At 41.0% G+C, this 21001-nt stretch overlaps 1 protein-coding gene across 3 annotated transcripts in view; it reads left to right on the top strand.

The window, feature by feature from the left end:
• LOC112250612 (ubiquitin carboxyl-terminal hydrolase 13) overlaps positions 1-20785 on the top strand; it is a 60536-nt gene extending 39751 nt beyond the window's left edge. For all 3 annotated transcript variants that reach the window (XM_024420906.2, XM_024420905.2, XM_024420904.2), the window contains exons 12-21: positions 934-1087; positions 1396-1570; positions 3022-3110; positions 5138-5260; positions 6539-6562; positions 6924-7067; positions 13589-13758; positions 16556-16763; positions 17406-17490; positions 17888-20785. In XM_024420906.2, coding sequence (XP_024276674.2) covers positions 934-1087; positions 1396-1570; positions 3022-3110; positions 5138-5260; positions 6539-6562; positions 6924-7067; positions 13589-13758; positions 16556-16763; positions 17406-17490; positions 17888-17984 — 1269 coding nt within the window. In that variant the 3' untranslated portion in view covers positions 17985-20785. The remainder of the gene's footprint in view (positions 1-933; positions 1088-1395; positions 1571-3021; positions 3111-5137; positions 5261-6538; positions 6563-6923; positions 7068-13588; positions 13759-16555; positions 16764-17405; positions 17491-17887) is intronic.
• The last annotated feature ends 216 nt before the right edge of the window (positions 20786-21001 follow it).

Genomic DNA, 21001 nt, shown 5'->3' with positions numbered 1-21001 from the left:
AATCTCATCTTATTGGTGTCCTTTAGTAGTGGTTTCTTTGCAACAATTCGAACACGAAGGCCTGATTCACACAGCCTCCTCTGAACAGTTGATGTGTCTGTTACTTGAATTCTGTGAAGCATTTATTTGGGCTGCAATTTCTGAGGCAGGTAACTCAAAATAACTTAGCAATTGCAGCAGAGGTAACTCTGGGTCTTCCTTTCCTGTGGTGGTCTACATGAGGCAGTTTCATCATTGCACTTTGTGGTTTTTGCAACTGCACTTGAAGAATTGCAACTCCGTATTGACTGATGTTCATGTCTTTAAATTAATGATGGACTGTTGTTTCTCTTTGCTTATTTGAGCTGTTCTTGCCATAATATGGACTTGGTCTTTTGCCAAATAGGGCTATCTTCTGTATACCATTCATGCCTTGTCACATCACAGCTGGTTGGCTCAAACGCATTTAGAAGGAAATTAAATTCCACAAATGAACTTTTAACAAGGCACACCTGTTAATTGAAATGCATTCCAGATGACTACCTCATGAAGCTGGTTGAGAGAATGCAAAGAGTGTGCAAAGCTGTTATCAAGCCAAAGGGTAACTACTTTGCAGAATCTCAATTATAAAATATATTTGGATTTAACACTTTTTTATTTTTTAGTTACAACATGATTCCATATGTTATTTCATAGTTTTTATGTCTTCACTATTATTGTAAAAATAACGAAACTGTTGAATGAGTAGTGTGTCCAAACTTTTGACTAGTGTGTGTGTGTTGCTAAGGTTCAAACATGCATGCAATTAATGAACGTCTCAATGTTCTAATTGATGGGAACAGTTAGTTACATTTCCAAACACTTTTTTAACTGGTAAATTCAATTGCATCCATGAAGACGACGTAAGTATTCAGTATATTCTCTGCATCTTCCCCTGTGTGTCCCTCGCTTTAGAGAAACAGTGTGGGCTTGGAGAACCCCAACAACGCCTTCCGCTACCTGGTCGAGGAGCGCGTGCAGTGTTGCCAGACGCAGAAGGTGCGCTACACCCAGAAGGTGGACTACCTCATGCAGCTCCCGGCCCCCATCGAGGCCGCCTCCAACAGAGGTAAGATCCCACAGGCAGCTGGCCCAGCCCCATGAGAACCAGCAGGGCTGCTGGCTCTCCCACAGCTCTCCTCTTCAAAGGGCATGGAGGATCAATATCTCTGAATGCCAAAGTGGGTTGGGAGTTTGTGTTTTTAAATGCATACTGTAGATGGTGACTCTTGGCTGAATTACTTAATTGTTGGGAAAATAAGTTACTTCAAATGTCCATTATACAATCACTAAACCCCAATCATCTGAGAGTCCGACAATCGCAACAGTATTTTAGGAGGTTAAATGGCTTGACGTGTGTGTGTGTGTGTGTGACAGAGGAGCTGATAGCATATGAGGCCAAGCGAAATGAAGCAGAGGAGAACATGAGGGCCCCTCCAGAGCCCGTGAGGGCCCGGATCCCCTTCACAGCGTGCCTGCAGGCCTTCACGGAGCCAGAGAACATCCCCGACTTCTGGAGCTCGGAGCTGCAGGCCAAATCAGCTGGAGTCAAGTAAGCAAGGTCCTGGTCTAAGGCTGGGAAGAAAGATTGACATCCTACATTGTTGAATTCTCCCGCAGTTTCAACAGTGTGTGGGGATCTATCTTTCTTTCATGACTTGGCTTTTTGGATCCTGCACCTGAGTTATTTTGCACCATAATATAAACCAGTGTTGGTAGGCTACATGATTAATTAACCGTAGGAAAAATGTACCATTTCACTTTTTTTTAATACCCATACACAAACGACCAAAGATGAATGTAAAGCTGATATTGTACATTGAATGAAAATATAAACAAAATGTTTGTCCCACGTTTAATGAGCTGAAATAAAAGATCCCAGAAATGTTCCACATGCACATAAATATTATTTCTGTCAAATTCTGTGTGCAACTTTGTTTACATCCCTGTTAGTGAGCATTTCTCCTTTGCCAAGATAATCCATCCTCCATCATGTACCTGACAGGTGTGGCATATCAAAAAACTGATTAAACATCATGATAATTACACAGGTGCACCTTGTGCTGGGGAAAATAAAAGTCCATTCTAACATGTGCAGTTTTGTCACACAACACAATGCCACAACTTTTGAGGGTGTGTGCAATTGTCATGGTAACTGCAGGAATGTCCACCAGTGCATTGCATATTTATTTCTCTACCATAAGCCGCATCCAACATTATTTTTGATAATTTGGTAGTACGTCCAACCGGCCTCACAACAGCAGACCACTTGTACGTGGTCGTGTGGGCGAGCGGTTTGCTGATGTCAAGGTTGTGAACAGTGTCCCATGGTAAAGGTGGAGTTGTGGTATTGGCAGGCATAAGCTACGAATAACAAACACAATTGCATTTAATTGATGGCAATTTGAATGCACAGACATACCGTGACGAGATCCAGAGGACCATTGTCGTACCATTCATCTGCCGCCATCACCTCATGTTTCAGCATGATAATGTACGGTCCCATGTCGCAAGGATCTGTACACAATTCCTGGAAGCTGAAAATGTCCCAGTTCTTCCATGGCTTTGCATACTCACCAGACATGTCACCCATTGAGCATATTTGGGATGCTCTGGATCGACGTGTATGACAGTGTGTTCTAGTTCCCGCCAATATCCAGCAACTTTGCACAGACATTGAAGAGGAGTGGGACAACATTCCACAGGCCACAATCAACAGCCTGATCAACTTTATGCGAAGGAGATGTCTCGCTGCATGAGGCAAATGGTGGTCACAAAAAAAGAGGTTTCTATGACCAACAGATGCATATGTATTCCCAGTCATGTGAAATCCGAAGGTTAGGGCCTAATTAATTCATTTCAATTGACTGATTTCCTTATGAACTGTAACTCCTTATTTAAATCTTAGAAATTGTTACATGTTGCGTTTATAATTTTGTTGAGTTTAAATAAGTGATCCATATTTTATAGTTATTTTTCTAAAGTGTAGCTCTCTCTTTCCAGGACTTCCCGTTTCGCCTCCTTCCCAGAGTATCTGGTGGTGCAAATAAAGAAATTCACATTTGTGGTGGACTGGGTTCCAAAGAAAGTAGGTGAGTAAGAGAACTGATGTCTCTCCACAAATGTTTTGGCTTGTCTGGATCCATGATTCTCTAGTACCAAGAGGATGCGGATTTCTGTTTTAACTTTGATACATGTCAACAAACACTGAAATCATATTAAGGGATCGAATGGTCTTTTTCATTGAAGGCCTATAAATGCATTCTATTTTTCAGATGTTCTCTTTTTCCCTAGATAATTGTATTAAGTCAGTACTGTAGATCTCCAGCAGAGGGCAATGCCACACAGTGAATCACTGAGGTGCACTGACAATAAATACATACAGTGCATTCGGAAAGTATTCAGACCCCTTGACTTTTTGTTAGCTTACAGCCTTATTCTAAAATATATATTTTTTATTTTTAGCATGAAAATACACAGAATACCCCATAATGACAAAGCAATAGCTGTTTTTTTTTAAATTTCTTTTGCAAATTTATTCAAATAAAGTATTCAGACTCTTTACTCAGAACTTTGTTTAAGCACCTTTTGACAGCGATTACAGCCTTGAGTCTTCCTGGGTATGACGCTATAAACTTGGAATAACCTGTATTTGGGGAGTTTCTCCCATTCTTCTCTGCAGATCCTCTCATACTCTGTCAGGTTGGATGGGGAGCGTTGCTACACAGCTATTTTCAGGTCCCTCTAGAGAGGTTCGATCAGGTTGAAGTGCCTTTTGGCAAACTCTAAGCTGGCTGTCATGTGCCTTTTATTGAGGAGTGGCTTCTGTCTGGCCACTCTACCATAATGACCTGATTGGTGGAGTGCTGCAGAGATGGTTGTCCTTCTGGAAGGTTCTCCAATCTCCACAGAGGAACTCTGGAGCTCTGTCAGAGTGACCATCAGATTCTTGGTCACCTCCCTCACTAAGGCCCTTCTCCCCAGATTGCTCAGTTTGGCCGGGCGGCCATTTCTAGGAAGTCTTGGTGGTTCCAAACTTCTTCCATTTAAGAATGATGGAGGCTACTGTGTTCTTGGAGACAGTCAATGCTGCAGACATTTTTTGGTACCCTTCCCCAGATCTGTGTCTCGAAACAATCCTGTCTCGGAGCTCTACAAACAATTCCAAAAATATGATTGGGGTTGAGGAAGGTTAACTATTAGAGATGCAGTTCAAATTAGGTTATTCCTCTGCATCTTGCAATTGATATACTTGTTTTTGCAAGTTCTGGTTTTTAATCATGTGGACCAAAAAAAAGTTGTTACAGCTATATTCAATATTCTCTCATACTGATATGGTAGCTACATATTTTGTACTGTAGCTATAGTGGTGAATGTAAGTGTAGTCATTCAGTTATCTGCTTGAATGACCATGCCCAAGTCCAGTCTTCTCTTGCTCATGTAATTTAAAACTCTGGGTTGCATTCATTAGGGCACATCGTAGCGAAACGTTCTGCAACATGGATTGAAACATGTTTCTTATTGGACAAGTCCCAATTGTACTTCCCTATTTTATTTTATTTGTGTCTCTTTTTTTTAACCCCCTTTTCTCCCCAATTTCGTGGTATCCAATTGTTGGTAATCACTATCTTGTCTCATCGCAACAACTCCCGTACGGGCTCGGGAGAGACGAAGGTCGAAAGCCATGCGTTCTCTGAAACACAACCCAACCAAGCCGCATTGCTTCTTAACACAGCGAGCATCCAACCCGGAAGCCAGCCGCACCAATGTGTCTGAGGAAACACAGTGCACCTGGCGACCTTGGTTAGCGTGCACTGCGCCCGGCCCGCCACAGGATTCGCTACTGCGTGATGAGACAAGGATGTCCCTACCGGCCAAACCCTCCCTAACCCGGACGACGCTAGGCCAATTGTGCGTCGCCCCACGAACCACCCGGGCCGGGCCGGCTGCGACAGAGCCTGGGTGCGAACCCAGAGTCTCTGGTGGCACAGCTAGCGCTGCGAAGCAGTGCCCTTAAGACCACTGCGCCACCTGGGATGCCGTGCTTCCCTATTTCACTCAATTTTGGAGCCTTTTCTCAATTTCGAACTGAACATGACCCTGACCTGTTCTTCAACAGATTTGTCCATAGACATCCCAGACTTCCTGGACCTGTCTCGGCTCCGGGGAACAGGACTGCAGGCGGGAGAACAAGAGCTCCCAGACCTCACACCCCCCATCGTCCTCCCTGAAGACACCAGAGGTAAGAAGGGCTGCTTCGAAGATACTGACAAATCTTTACCAATCCACCCACAGCTGGGAGGAGTTTGACTTTAGGTGTTGGACGTGGCTAGCAAAGTTGGCGTTTGGGCCAAGCTAAATCTAGCACGCCTAACGAGTAACGTTTTGGGCCTAACACTGAGCAACATAGAAGTGGTACTGTTTGTAGCTTATATGCTTAGCATTCCCCTAATCTCCGTTCCTCCTTCAGAGGCGGTTGCTTGGATGGATTTAGCTACAGTGCGTCTGTAGTGTGACTACAGTGCGTTTGTCCATGTACCTCTTTAATAGTTTAGCAGCCATTAGGCACATCGTGTTCTATACAGTCCTAGACCTAAAAACACTTGATATGTGCTCTAGGCAAGCAATAAAGCTTGTCCTGGTACCCTGTAGTGCTCCATTGACACAATGGTTGTCTTGTAGAAGCTGCTTCAACCTTGTTAAGCCACAACTCGGGGTTGAAACGCAACGATTTTATTTTAGAAGACTAATATAACATAATTACCGTGTTCCTCCTTCCTAAAATGAGGCTTCATGGGTAAATGCTAAGCGGCCAAAGCAAAACTTTCACACTAGACATTTGCCCGATTTTAGACGTCGTAAATGTGTTTTCAATGGAGCGATTTATTAAAGTTTTATGATTTCTCTTAAGGACTGTTCCTGAAAAAGTAACAAAGCAGTTGGCCATTTTTGTTTTCTCTCATAATCAAATTACTGGTACAACACCTACATACAGTAATGTAAATCTTAGTTCTCAGTGTTAATAATGCATTTGTGATTTATAAAGCATTTATCAGATGAGCTCCATGAATCTTAAATTACACCAGCCCATTGTCCCTTGACCTGAATCACTACAGCAATGAATTACATTTCTGAATCGGACAACGCCTGATGAATTCTGATTTGATTTCCGAGTTTTAAGCAAATGCTCCTTCAAATGCATAATTTCCCATCTTTACAGATTTAGTATTGATTTGGCACATGGAACCTGAGTTTTAATTTTTTTTAATAGAAAAACATTACAAGTTTACCACCTTGAGCCATAAGTCAATACTTGTTTTAAAACTGAAGAGTGACTTGAACGGTAAGGATGCTATTTTAGGTCCATGTTAGACTTTTTTACTAACCATATATTGAATTCATTAATCTGATAGATTCAGATAAATCAAAAAGTGTAGCTACAGCATGAATATAATTTAACTAGTTAAAAAAAACATTTGTTGTTCCTTGGAAATAATCACTAGTTTTCTTTACCTTTCAGACAACTCGATGAACTCCTCAGATTGTAAGTATTCAGTTTCTCCTATCCTTCCGCTATATATACCTAACACATTACAAAGATTTACCACTATGGAACAAAAAGTTTTGCAGTTGTGATAAATCTAGTGAAAATAAGTTTGACGTCGCAAAACCAACAGCTGCTGCAACTGAGTAACTTTTCCTACTTACAAAAACTTTCTTTATTAGCCTGTTTTTTTTTATTAGTAAGCACTGGGTAAGTACAGCATGTCCCTGTGCGGTTCCTCTCCAGTCCCTCTTTAATGAGGCCCAAAGAGAAAACAAAACCACCTTTAGAACCTGTGAGGTTTGCAAAGAGCGTGGGCGGCGGCACTGATGTTTATTGGTTGTTTTTTGCTTGTCCTCAGCCCCAGAAATAGACGAGTCGGCCGCAATGCAGCTGGCGGAGATGGGCTTCCCTCTGGAGGCCTGTCGGAAGGCCATCTACTACACTGGGAACATGGGCCCCGAGATGGCCTTCAACTGGATCATAGCACACATGGAGGAGCCTGGTAAGAGTCACATGGATGTTATTCAAGTCTGATTCCTCAGCCTCTTCTGGGCACATGTGGGAGTGGGCAGTGCACGCTCTAAAACATCCCTAAAGTGACATGTGCGTCACAGGAGGAGTCCCCAGCTGCCTCCTGAGGGTGTTTGTGTGTCTAAGGACTGATACATTTGCATAATTTTCAATGAGTAATTCATAATTACATGCTATAACTGCATGTTTCTTATGCAAACAATGTAAATAGATTGTTTTAATGTCCATTACTAAAGCACTTTTGTGTGTTAGCATGCTAACATAAATTGTATTTAGCTAGCTTAAAAGAAAAATTAATCCAGTACCAGTCAGAAGTTTGGACACACATACTCATTATTTATTTTTTAATATTTTATACATTGTAGAATAATAGTGAAGACAACACTATGAAATAACACATATAACACATGAAAAAGTGTTAAACAAATCAAAATATATTTTATATTTGAGATTCTTAAAAGTAATCACCCTTTGCCTTGATGACAGTTTTGCACACTCTTGGCATTCTCTTAACCAGCTTCATGAGGTAGTCACCTGGAATGCATTTCAATTAACAGGTGTGCCTTCTTAAAAGTTCATCTGTGGAATTTCTTTCCTTCTTAATGTATTTGACCCAATCAGTTGTGTTGTGACAAGGTAGCCCTATTTGGAAATAGACCATGTCCATATAATGGCAAGAACAGCTCAAATAAGCAAAGAGAAATTACAGTCCATCATTACTGTAAGACATGAAGGTCAGTCAATGGGGAACATTTGAGGAACTTTTAAAGTTTCTTCAAGTGCAGTCGCAAAAACCATCAAGCGCTATGATGAAACTGGCTCTCATGAAGACTGCCACAGGAAAGGAAGACCCAGAGTTACCTCTGCTGCAGAGGATACGTTCAGAGGAGTAACCAGCCTCATAAATTGCAGCCCAAATAAATTATTCAGAGTAACAGACATCTCAACATCAACTGTTCAGAGGAGACTGTGTGAATCAGGCCTTTATGGTCTAATTGCTGCAAAGAAACTACTACTAAAGGACTCCAATAATAAGAAGAGACTTGCTTGGGCCAAGAAACACAAGCAATTGACATTAGACCGGTGGAAATCTGTTCTTTGGTCTGATGAGACCAAATGTGTCACACCCTGACCATAGTTTACTTTGTATATTTCTATGTTTTGGTTGGTCAGGGTGTGAGCTGAGTGGGCATTCTATGTTTCATGTCTAGTTTGTCTATTTCTATGTCTGGCCTGATATGGTTCTCAATCAGAGGCAGGTGTTAGTCATTGTCTCTGATTGGGAACCATATTTAGGTAGACTGGGTTTCACTGTGTGTTTGTGGGTGATTGTTCCGGTCTCTGTGTTTTCACCAGATAGGGCTGTTTCGGTTTTCGTTACGTTTCCACGTTTGTTGTTTTTTGTAGTTTTTGTATTGATTCGTGTTTTACGTTTGTTGATTAAACATGGATCGCAATCTACACGCCGCATTTTGGTCCGACTCTCCTTCACCAAAAGAGAACCATTACAAAATGTGAAATTTTTGGTTCCAACTGCTGTGTCATTGTGAGACACAGAGTAGGTGAACGGATGATCTCCGCATGTGTAGTTCCCACCGTGAAGCATGGAGAAGAAGGTGTGGGGGTGCTTTGCTGGTGACACTGTCAGTGATTTATTTAGAATTCAAGGCACACTTTAACCAGCATGGCTACCACAGTATTCTACAGCGATACACCATCCCAGCTGGATTGAGCTTATTTGTTTTTCAACAGGACAATGGCCCAACACACATACAGGATGTGTAAGGGCTATTTGACCAAGAAGGAGAGTGATGGAGTGCTGCATCATATGACCTCAACCCAATTGAGATGGTTTGGGATGAGTTGGACCACAGAGTGAAGGAAAAGCAGCCAACAAGTGCTCAGCATATGTGACAAACCTTTCATCTGCAGAAATGATTCAGTTGTGCAAACCCACATTTTCATCAGCTGTCCGGGTGGCAGGTCTCATACGATCCTCCAGGTGAAGAAGTCAGATGTGGAGTTCCTGGGCTGGTGTGGTTACACGTGGTCTGCGGTTGTGAGGCCAGTTGGATGTACTGCCAAGTTCTCTAAAACAACGGAGGTGGCTTATGGTAGAGAAATTAACATTCAATTCTCTGGCAACAGCTCTGGTAGACAGTCCTGCAGTCAGCATGCCATTTGCATGCTCCCTCTTAACTTCAGAAATGTTTGTCTCACAATCCAATGCCACAGATGTCTGAAGTTTTAAGGGGGCGTGCAATTGGCATGCTTGACTGCAGGACTATACCAGTGCTGTTGCCAGAGAATTTCATGTTAATTTCTCTAACATAAGCTGGCTTCAACGTCATTTTAGAGAATTTGACATCAAGTCCAACCGGCCTCACAACCGCAGACTGTGTGTGGTGTCGTGTGGATGCACGGTTTGCTGATGTCAATGTTGTGAACGGCGTGACACAGTGGGGTTATGGTATGGGCAGGCATAAGCTATGGGCAGCGAACACAATTGCATTTTATAGATGGCAATTTGAATGCACAGATACCGTGATGAAATCCTGAGGCCCATTATCGTGCCATTAATTCGCCACCATCACCTCATGTTTCAGCATAATGCACGACGACCCCATGTCGCAAGGATCTGTACACAATTCCTGGAAGCTGAAAATGTCCCAGTACTTCCACAGCTTGCATACTCACCAGATGTCACCCATTGAACATGTTTGGGATGCACTGAATCAACGTGTATGACAGCGTGTTCCTGCTACTGTCCAGCAACTTCACACAGCCATTGAAGAGGAGTGTGACAACATTCCATAGGCCACCGTCAACAGCCTGATGAACTCTATGTGAAGGAGATGTCCCGCTGACTTTTCTGGTTTTCTGATACATGCCCCTACCTTATTTTTAAGTTTTCTATGATCAACAGATGCATATCTGTATTCCCAACCATGTGCAATCCATAGATTAGGGCCTCATTTATTTATTTCAATTGAGTGATTTCTTTATATGAACTGTAAATCAGTAACATCTTAGATTTTTTCATTTGTAGAATAACTGGAATTAAAGCCAGACCTTAACAAGGGTCCCAGGACAAGTAGAGAGCTCAATGTTCATGTCATCCAACAAATGTAAATGCCCTGAGTTTGCTAAACGGCATTGGCACTTGGATTGGAACCGGTGCTTTGGTCAGATGACATGAAAATAGAGCTCTTTGGTCACACAAACCAGTGGTGGGTTTTGCATTGAAAGATGCATATGCAGAAAATACCATACCTTCTATAAAATATGGTGGTGGATCCTTTCCACGGCATTTTAGTCAAAAACCTGGTTCCCTCTGCCAGGAGGCTGAAACTTGGCCGCAAGTGGATCTTCCAGCAAGACAATAAACTAGAGCACACATCCAAATCCACAAATAAATGGTTAATTGACTATTAAAATCAACATTTTGCAATGGTCATCTGTCTCCGGACTTGAACCCCTTGAAAACATGTTTTGAATTGAGGTGGTCAGTCCATAAGCGCAGACGAAGGATATCAAGGATCTGAAAAGATTATGTATGGAGGAATGGTGTAAGATCCCTCCCAATGTGTTCTCCAATTTCATAAATTTTTGTAGAAAAAGGCTCTGTGACATTATCCTCACAAGGTAAGGCATTGAACTGTATTAAAAACAGGGGTGCCAATATCTTTGATCCCCCATCTTTTTGAGAATGATTATTTCTCCCCCTTCCACTTTCCTCTTACATTTTTTGCAGTAATGCTGCGATTTAGTTTGTTGTAATTTTAAGTCGAGCAAACATTTCCATACATGTTTGTTAGCTGCATGTGTTTCATAACTCCACGAGTCCTATTTATGATATCATTTACAAAGATTATACCGTTTTAAAAAATGAATAAACCCAAAACATTTTTTTAATCAATTTGTATATTTGAGTTTAACCATAATATTTCTTGTAATATTTGTTGTCTTTTCTGGTGGATTAAACTGAAATTGCAACCAACATTCTATGGCTTATTTTGGAGATTTCATTTTATAATAACCGAAAGTGAAGGTTATAATCTCAATAAAGGGAAAAAGGCCATTCTTGAACATGGGGTGAGATATTGGGCGGCAGGGTAGCCTAGTTGTTAGAGCATTGGACTAGTAACCGGAAGGTTGCAAGTTCAAACCCCCGAGCTGACAAGGTACAAATCTGTCGTTCTGCCCCTGAACAGGCAGTTAACCCACTGTTCCTAGGCCGTCATTGAAAATAAGAATGTGTTCTTAACTGACTTGCCTAGTTAAATAAAGGTAAAATAAAAATAAATATTCTTACTAATCTGCTAGAGAACCAGTTCTGATTAAAAATATCACTTTTGTAGAAGTTGTATATATTTCTTTTGTGATCCAATATGTAATCCAGAGAGGTTAGGAAAATGATCTAGGTCCTCTGAGGCTGTGGAGGGATCCAAATTGTGGATTTAAAAGAAAACATGAATCCCAATGAAACCTTTTGTTTTTAAGCCCTGGAGTTCTAGCCCCTTGATATTATTGTTGGATCTGATTTTAATAGCTAACATTTCGATAGCCATAATAAATGGATATGTCAATAGTGGACAACCTTGTTTTACTCCTCTCGACAGTTTAATACTTTCTGAGAAGCAGACATTTCCAGTTTTACGCCTACTGTAGGGTTATTATACATAACTTTAACCAATTTTAAAGGAGATTCTCAAAAATGTAAATGTTATATATAAATTCCAGTTGTACTTTATCAAAAGCCTTTTCAAAGTCAGCAGTGAATACCAGGCTTGGTTTTCCAGATTTTTCATAGTGTTTTGTTTCCAGTACTTGTCTTATATTATCTCCAATGTATCGTCCATGTTAAAAAAAAACTCTCTGCTTACAGTAGGATGAATAATATCCAACAATACATTTTTGAATTAAATGCACTATGTATTTAGCTAGAATATTTTGCATCACATTTTTTTTCAATGGACTGAATCCTTATATTTACCACTTGGGTCCTGTTTCAGTAATAAGGAAATCAGACCTTGTGGTTGAGTATCTGATAATCTACCATTTTTATAGGAGTTGTTAAAACATGCTAAAAACGGTCCTCTGAGTACATAAAAAAAGGGTTGCTATACCTGAACTAGTATGTCATCCAGCCTTGGAGTTTTCCCGGACTTTCCCAGCTTGTATTGCATCAAGAAGTATTACTTGTGAAATCTCTTTGTCTGAGCAATTGTATTAGTATAATATCATTTCTCCCTTTTTTGCATACAAAATAGGTCAGTGTTTATTTTATTCATAATTGTGGACCTGACTGTAATGTGGTTTAACACTAGCACACACAGTCAAATTGTACAGGTGTGTAACAACTGTGTCAATTAAGGCCCAATCAGGTCAAAACGAGGGAGGAACGGTGTTGTATTGCCATAGTAACATTTTAAAACTGCCATCTGTTTTTGTTTTAGTCCCTCCTAAATTCTTAATTGCTTGTGTGGAAGTGCAGTTAGGAAGTCACATATCAGCTTTTTAATATGCATGAGGCATCAGCCAGTCTCTTTTTCACCCTCCCTGAAATCCAGCTTTATTACAGTTGTTTAATAAACTCTGTATTAAAGGAGTAGTTCACTATTTTCCAGCTTGATGTTAGATGATTCTTCACCTTGAAAGTAGTCTATGGGCCAGGAGAAACTGTAGTCCATGGTTCAGTTCTCCTTAAACAGCCACCACAAACTTGAGCTAACTTTAGTCACCACAAGCTAACAATCAATGGAAGTGATGGGGGCATGTGTACATGTTTTGTTTTTAAATGGCCAAATCACCTTTAAGTAACATCAAACCAAATATGGAGTTGATTTCAGGTGATTTGAACATGATTGTTTTCAAACATGCTTACATCACTTCCATTGATTGTTAGCTTGTGGTGACTAAAGTTAGCTGAAGTTTGTAGTGTCTGTTTAAAGAAAATGGAAACCTCGATTACAGATTCTCTTGGCCCATAGACTACCTTCAGGTTAAGGAATCATCTAAAATCTAGTTGTAAAATTGTGAACTACTCCTTTTAATTTCTGTACCCTGTTTGTTATATTTTTTTAAGTGGATTTATAAGTTTCTCTTAAACAATATTATAGTCACTTCTGCATACAGAGTGGTATTGTTGGAAACTTTACTAATGAAGAGCCTTTTTTTCTCTCTCACAAACACAACCCAGTGAGCAAGCCCCTCCTTTACAGCTCGCCAAGAGATTCAAGGACAAATAGGCAGACCGACACAAACGGGCTCTCTTAAGCTGAACATGCCATACTTGTACTAACAATGACCTATATTAATTAGGTGACTATGGACTATGATAACCCAAAAATAACCAGGCTGATGAGGCCTTAGGAACACATCCTTGTGTAATTGTGCTCTTCCTGATTTGACCCTTGTTTGAATGGGTGATTTACTGATTTTATGTACCATGTTTATAGAAGAGCTTTCTCCTTCTTTCCTCTTTTCCAGACTTTTCTGAGCCCCTGGCACTGCCAACCTTCATGGAGCCCGGCCCTTCCGTGGCCGGCTCGGGCCTGGCTGCCACCCCCCTGGACAACCATCCTCCAGAGGAGAGCATCGCCATCCTCACCTCCATGGGCTTCCCCCGCCGCCACACCGTCCAGGCCCTAAAAGCCACGGTCAGTGGCTCTCTTTCTCTCCTGCTGCTCACACTGGTGAAACAACACAAAAATGATATTGTCCTGGTCTATGAAGCATTCAGTAGGGAGTAGTGCTTTTGTGGTTTTTAATTTGACTTTTTCAGATTTGAATTATCATAGAGATACAGTGCCTTGCGAAAGTATTCGGCCCCCTTGAACTTTGTGACCTTTTGCCACATTTCAGGCTTCAAACATAAAGATATAAAACTGTATTTTTTTGTGAAGAATCAACAACAAGTGGGACACAATCATGAAGTGGAACGACATTTATTGGATATTTCAAACTTTTTTAACAAAATTATTCAGCCCCCTTAAGTTAATACTTTGTAGCGCCACCTTTTGCTGCGATTACAGCTGTAAGTCGCTTGGGGTATGTCTCTATCAGTTTTGCACATCGAGAGACTGAAATTTTTTCCCATTCCTCCTTGCAAAACAGCTCGAGCTCAGTGAGGTTGGATGGAGAGCATTTGTGAACAGCAGTTTTCAGTTCACCTGGATATGTTTATTTTTGAACCATTCCATTGTAGATTTTGCTTTATGTTTTGGATCATTGTCTTGTTGGAAGACAAATCTCCGTCCCAGTCTCAGGTCTTTTGCAGACTCCATCAGGTTTTCTTCCAGAATGGTCCTGTATTTGGCTCCATCCATCTTCCCATCAATTTTAACCATCTTCCCTGTCCCTGCTGAAGAAAAGCAGGCCCAAACCATGTTTGACAGTGGGGATGGTGTGTTCAATGTGATGAGCTGTGTTGCTTTTACGCCAAACATAACATTTTGCATTGTTGCCAAAAGGTTCAATTTTGGTTTCATCTGACCAGAGCACCTTCTTCCACATGTTTGGTGTGTCTCCCAGGTGGCTTGTGGCAAACTTTAAACAACACTTTTTATGGATATCTTTAAGAAATGGCTTTCTTCTTGCCACTCTTCCATAAAGGCCAGATTTGTGCAATATACGACTGATTGTTGTCCTATGGACAGAGTCTCCCACCTCAGCTGTAGATATCTGCAGTTCATCCAGAGTGATCATGGGCCTCTTGGCTGCATCTCTGATCAGTCTTCTCCTGGTATGAGCTGAAAGTTTAGAGGGACGGCAAGGTCTTGGTAGATTTGCAGTGGTCTGATACTCCTTCCATTTCAATATTATCGCTTGCTCCTTGGGATGTTTAAAGCTTGGGAAATCTTTTTGTATCCAAATCCGGCTTTAAACTTCTTCACAACAGTATCCCGGGCCTGGTGTGTTCCTTGTTCTTCATGATGCACACTGCGCTTTTAACGGACCTCTGAGACTATCACAGTGCAGTTGCATTTATACGGAGACTTGATTACACACAGGTGGATTGTATTTATCATCAATTGGTCATTTAGGTCAACATTGGATCATTCAGAGATCCTCACTGAACTTCTGGAGAGAGTTTGCTGCACTGAAAGTAAAGGGGCTGAATAATTTTGCACGCCCAATTTTTCAGTTTTTGATTTGTTAAAAAAGTTTGAAATATCCAATAAATGTCGTTCCACTTCATGATTGTGTCCCACTTGTTGTTGATTCTTCACAAAAAAATACAGTTTTATATCTTTATGTTTGAAGCCTGAAATGTGGCAAAAGGTTGCAAAGTTCAAGGGGGCCGAATACTTTCGCAAGGCACTGTATATATACTGTGTTGTGGAATATGGAAAATAAACCATCTTTCCAAAGCCTGTTCTGTAGCTAAAACCTTGCGAAGATGGAAAGGGAGACTTATCATGTTTTAAGTAGGTTAATATCCCCCAAAACTTTTAACCAGTATGATTTATTTCCCTGTCAGACATTTGGGCTGCTATTAACAACTTGGCTGGCCTGCTTGTTTACTTGATATATTGCAGTTTTAATAACTCCTTCATGTCCTTGGTTGCTTGAGATCCCTGTTCTACATGCTGTTTACAAATAGTCCAAGCATCGAGCCCGACATGGTGCATAGCTAGGCTCGTTCAGCTTTTCAGTTCTATGAGTCAGATCGTTGTGTGTCACACGCGCACAGTCATTTTAGCACAGTTATTTTTATGCATTTGTTTGTGTGTTCCTCGAATGAAACCACTAATTCATTCAATTCCGTTATGAATTGTATAAACGTTGAATTCCATTATAGTGGCTGCTATTTTAAGATGGTGCCTTTTTTTCTCTCTTTTTCATCAGTCACCTGCCCTTGTCAGCATAAAATAGATCCCACGTTCTCTTTGAAAACAAGCCCTCTGATTTCCTTGTATTACCATTCCTAACACCTCCAACACCCCTTGCCATCCATTTTCTTCTCATGAAAAAGCCCAGGGTCCTCGTGTGTTATGTAGGAGTGTGAAACATTAGAGGGTCTCCATTGTCTTTTAATAATAGCCCAGTGAGCACGCAGGAAGTGTTCAACCTCACTGGCCTGTCTGTCTGTCTGACTGACTGCCTGCCTGTGCATGGCCAGAAAAAGCAGACAGAATCAGATTATTCCCCCCAATGTGCTCTCTTGATGTTCTCAATCCTGTTACATTCTCTTGAAGCATGCCAGTCACAATTGTCCATCTTCTGAGACCTCTGAAATGGAGAAGACTTAGGGGAGAGAGGAAGCATATTCTACTGATAATGGTAATTACATGACAATTTAGCCTACCAACTATGACTTTTTGGTTCTTTTGGATTCATCGAAACAAGCAGGTAGTAGTGTAAAAAAAAATACCAGTACCAGAAAGTACTGTCAGTAATCAACCACTGAAATAGGTCTGTGAAAGGATGTGTCACCAACATTTGTTGTTTCAGAACAACAACCTGGAGCGGGCGCTGGACTGGATCTTCACCCACACGGAAAGGGAGGAGGAGGAGGAGGAGACTAGCAATGCCCTGTCTGACATGGCCGATACCACGGAGCCCAACGACAGTGCCTTCTCCAATGCCAACATGCACAGCGACTCCACACTGTCCCCAGACCAGGACGCCTCAGGCCCCCAGATCAAAGATGGACCCGGGCGTGAGTGACTCTGCATGACCTCTGACCTCTAAGACTGATCTAGTGTCAGTTCCACCCTCCCCAGTCTTAACCATAACCATTATGTTCTAGAGACACTGATCTAGGATCAGCTCCACCCTCCCCAGTCCTAACCATAACCATTATGGGCAAAACGATAAAGACAGAAATGACAAAAGGAGAAGAATTACACAAATACAAATGTGGTACAGGAGCTGGGTAAAAAGTTATTTAGCTGCTTTGAATATAAAGCTCACTGCTTGCTGCACCCATATGATGCAACAATTTCTGTTTGCAGGTACATTTGAAACAAAACCATCCTTTCACCAATTGTGAAAGGCTTCTCTTTCCACTTCCATTCTGGCAGCACACAGTTTTTACGTCACATGTTTGGCTTAAGATTTCATGTTTGAGGAGACTCATTCTATTCAGGGTCTCAGCCTATATGATTTTGAACTCAGAAATGCAAATCATGGACCACAGTCTCTCCAACTACAACCTGCATTGGTTGAATATGATCAGATGGGGATTAGATAGTTTTACTAGCTTGTTCTCATGGGTATACTGTAGGCAAAATGCATCTGTTCTGTTCACAAGGGAGTTGTAGTTTTGTGTAACGATTTGGTTTGACTTCCTGTTTTACAGGTTACGAGCTTTTTGCTTTCATCAGCCACATCGGAGCGTCCACGATGTCTGGTCATTATGTATGCCACATCAAAAAGGAAGGAAGGTAAGTCGGCCACAATGTACATACTCTACATTTATCTCTGCTAGATTCCTTTCACAATGAAGGATTAAAAAATGAATTATATAGACTGTTTCCACCAGCCGTTGCATTGCACATTTTTGATCTATTCCAACGCTAGCACTCCTGATTTAGACTAATCAAGGGCTTTATCATAGTTGACGAGTTGAATTGGGTTTGCTAGTGTTGGAGTCAATCAAGTATTATCTTTGATCGGGTAGCTGTCTTCACCGACCAGATTGGGAAACACTTTCCTAAGAGACTACTTAGATCATTTTGTAGTTAGTGGTCTACAATGTGGCATTTGCAAATCAAGACGAAACTAAATGTATAGATGAGGTTTTAACACAATGTGTTACCCATGTTATCCCCCCCACGTCAGATGGGTGATCTTCAATGACCACAAAGTGTGTTTGTCAGAAAGGCCTCCAAAAGACTTGGGCTACATCTACTTTTACCGTCGACTGTCTAGCAGCTAGACCAAGCGCCCCCCACCCTCCAACCTTAGAGAACCACATCCTCACAACCAGAAGACCGGAAGATGACCACAGTGGAAATTATGGAAACACTCGCACCCCAGACCAGCCAAAAAAAGATAGGAACCGCTCGACTCAGCCATGTCACTCGAAGAGCAACCGGAAAGTGCGGGAAAGCAATTAGCTTTTTGTATGTCTCTGTGATTCCTGTGTGCTTGTGTGTATTGAAACGTGTCATTTGTCTGCGGCAAGTGTCAAACTCATTCCACGGAGGGCCAAGTGTCTGCGGATTTTTGCTCCTCCCTTGTACTTGATTAATTAGTGAAGACATCCCCTCACCTGGTTGTCTAGGTCTTAATTGAAAGACAAAACAAAAATCTACAGACACTAGGCCCTCCATGGAATGAGTTTGACACCCCTGGTCTACGGCGTAGGTACAGAGGGATGTGTGCAATTTCAGTTATCGGAGTGCTCCACAGTTCTAGTATCAGCATATATCTTACTATACATTTTCTATGCCTTAAGCTACTGTGCCAGTATTTTTATTGAAGTTGTACGTTTTATAAACGTCGGGCATGGTCCAAAAGTGGTCACAAATCACTGCTAGTCCTGAAAGCAGAACTCGATAAAAAGAAAACGCAATGCTGCTGGGAGCTTTGCATGTGCCATGCAGAATGGAATATTGGAGAATGTTTTGCATCTATAGGGAATTAAAAGGATATCAGGAACCCTTAACATGTGATGCAGGATAGAAAATGATGGCATTGAATGCAGAGAAATAGCCAGCATAGGCAAGTGCCAGAATAGAGATTTTTTTTTTTTTAAACCACTCTTAACTATTATGGATACTGAATAAGTAATACCCTTATTGGAGGTTCCGATGTCCTGTAATGAGGTTAGTCATATCTGTCTGGTTTTAATTTGCAGGTTTTTCTGGGCAAACTATTTTCTGTACAGTGACAATTGGAGTCAAGTTTCAGTTGCCAGGAGAATGCCATTTTTGTATTGAATATCTGAAAGCACTTTGACATAATTTTTTATATACCTGCCTTTTCACATAGAAATAGAAACATGAGCATAAATTGAAACAGATACCCTAAACTGATATTTTATTTTCTTCAATATGGTAAAAGCCTGTGACAATGTGGTTGTAACCCAAAAAATGACTAATGTTATATCACCTTTCTATTTTCAAAGTGTTCCTCAGACCATGTTGATTACACATAGTGTATGCATGCATGCAGTATTGGTTTGGCATTTGTTTGCGTGCCTAATATGATTACATTTTGTGGAAGGACAGACAATGCATGAGGTAAATGTTTGCCAATTATTGTAGTCCTCAAACACTGAGTAATACCGCATTTTAATATTCGATTTGCCGCCATCTTTTTAATGTAGAATGTATGCATTTGAACACAGCCATCTGTGTTTTCCTCATTATTATAGCAATATGCACTGGGACAGAATCTCTTCTCTTGAGCATACACCACGTACTGTAGGTTACGACCTACAACTTGTTTCAGAATGTGTTCTCGTACTTTAGGACGTGGTGCTGTGCTGAATGTATTCCTTATTGTGCTCACTGCAACCAACCCCCCCTGACTTTAATGCTAAATTCTAACACTATACAGCCACTCTATCAAAGACGGTTCATCAACCGGTTGTAGTAGAAAATCCAGCTGCAGTGTTGCCTAGAGTTCATTGTATGGTTGTTACATATCGAGTAGTGGATTGCAATGTCGCATATCAAAAACCCTTTACTTTTTTTTTTATTGTCTTTTGAATACTTACCTGGGTAGTATTCCATCAAAGCAGGTTTCCTGGAAGAGTCAAGAACATGATTGTGCTTGCATTTCAATAATGCACCTTTGGTTTCATGTACTCCGCAATGCAAATGTTTTCAGAGACTAAAACTGCATATAAACTCAAACATACTTTCTTGCTGCGCAGGATGAATCATGTTTTTAGACCCACAATGGGAAACCAGATAATGGTTTTGATTTACTAGAGCCCTTAGTTGTTTTGGGGAAGATTACAATTCCCCCTCTCAAATCGATCCCTGAAGATCTCCCATCCTTGTCAGACACTACTTGATAAATTGCTTCTGTTACCTATGCAATTCTTCATGGTCTCTTTGCAAGTATTGTTTTTGCCAACTCCCTTCCACACTTGTTTATTATTCAATAAGAATAGAATGAATCCCTCTGTCCCATTCTAAGATTGTCATTACTGGTCCTTGACGGGTCAGTGTAGTAGTTACATTTATTATACAACGGTCTGATTGCTGAGGAGAGGTGGGTGTTCTATGCATTCTAGTTCTATACCGTTTTGTCCTCTACCGGGGTTCCTCCCATCTGGTCAACTCTGGCTGTTTTAGACTGGCAGGGTGCCCGCTCACCTTCTTGCTCTCCATTTACTGTGGAATTGATCGCTATGGAGGACGTCTGTGTTGTCTTCTCTCAGCTCTCTCTTCCTCTGTCACTTCCTCTCCACCACTATTTCTTGAGGTTGTGAAAGGTAGTGGTTTACCTTTTGTCACAAAACGCCTTCCTACTATGAGCATGTGCACTAAAAGTTGACATTTGGTCTGTACAATACATGTATTTTTCTTTTATTTCATTTAACTAAATGTTCAATGATACTTCACCTGTTTTTACTTGATTTTTCTTTGCCTTTTTTGCAAACAAGTTTGTTCCCATTCTGTAGTTTATTACATACAGTTTCCCTGAAGGGATTATTTAAAGTTGACTTTGGTAATGTATGTTTGCATAGTTCAATAAACTACACATTTTGTTGACATTTGACACTTCTGTATATTAGTGCATTGTTACTGAGGAACTAGTGTGGCTTGGCCATGGTTCCTCAATGGTTTTCAATTTCATGGCGTCTCTAGTTCTTTACTCGATAAACAGAATGGCAAGCATAATGTATCATTTTAATTGAAGACTGTTTTTTGTTTAGTTATGTGGTAGGAAGGGAGAGCTGCAGCATAAAGTACCCATAAAGACAATGGAATACAA

Source organism: Oncorhynchus tshawytscha, linkage group LG05 (genome assembly GCF_018296145.1).
Source record: "Oncorhynchus tshawytscha isolate Ot180627B linkage group LG05, Otsh_v2.0, whole genome shotgun sequence".
Lineage (NCBI taxonomy): Eukaryota > Metazoa > Chordata > Actinopteri > Salmoniformes > Salmonidae > Oncorhynchus > Oncorhynchus tshawytscha.
This window is presented reverse-complemented; position numbering and strand designations above follow the sequence as displayed.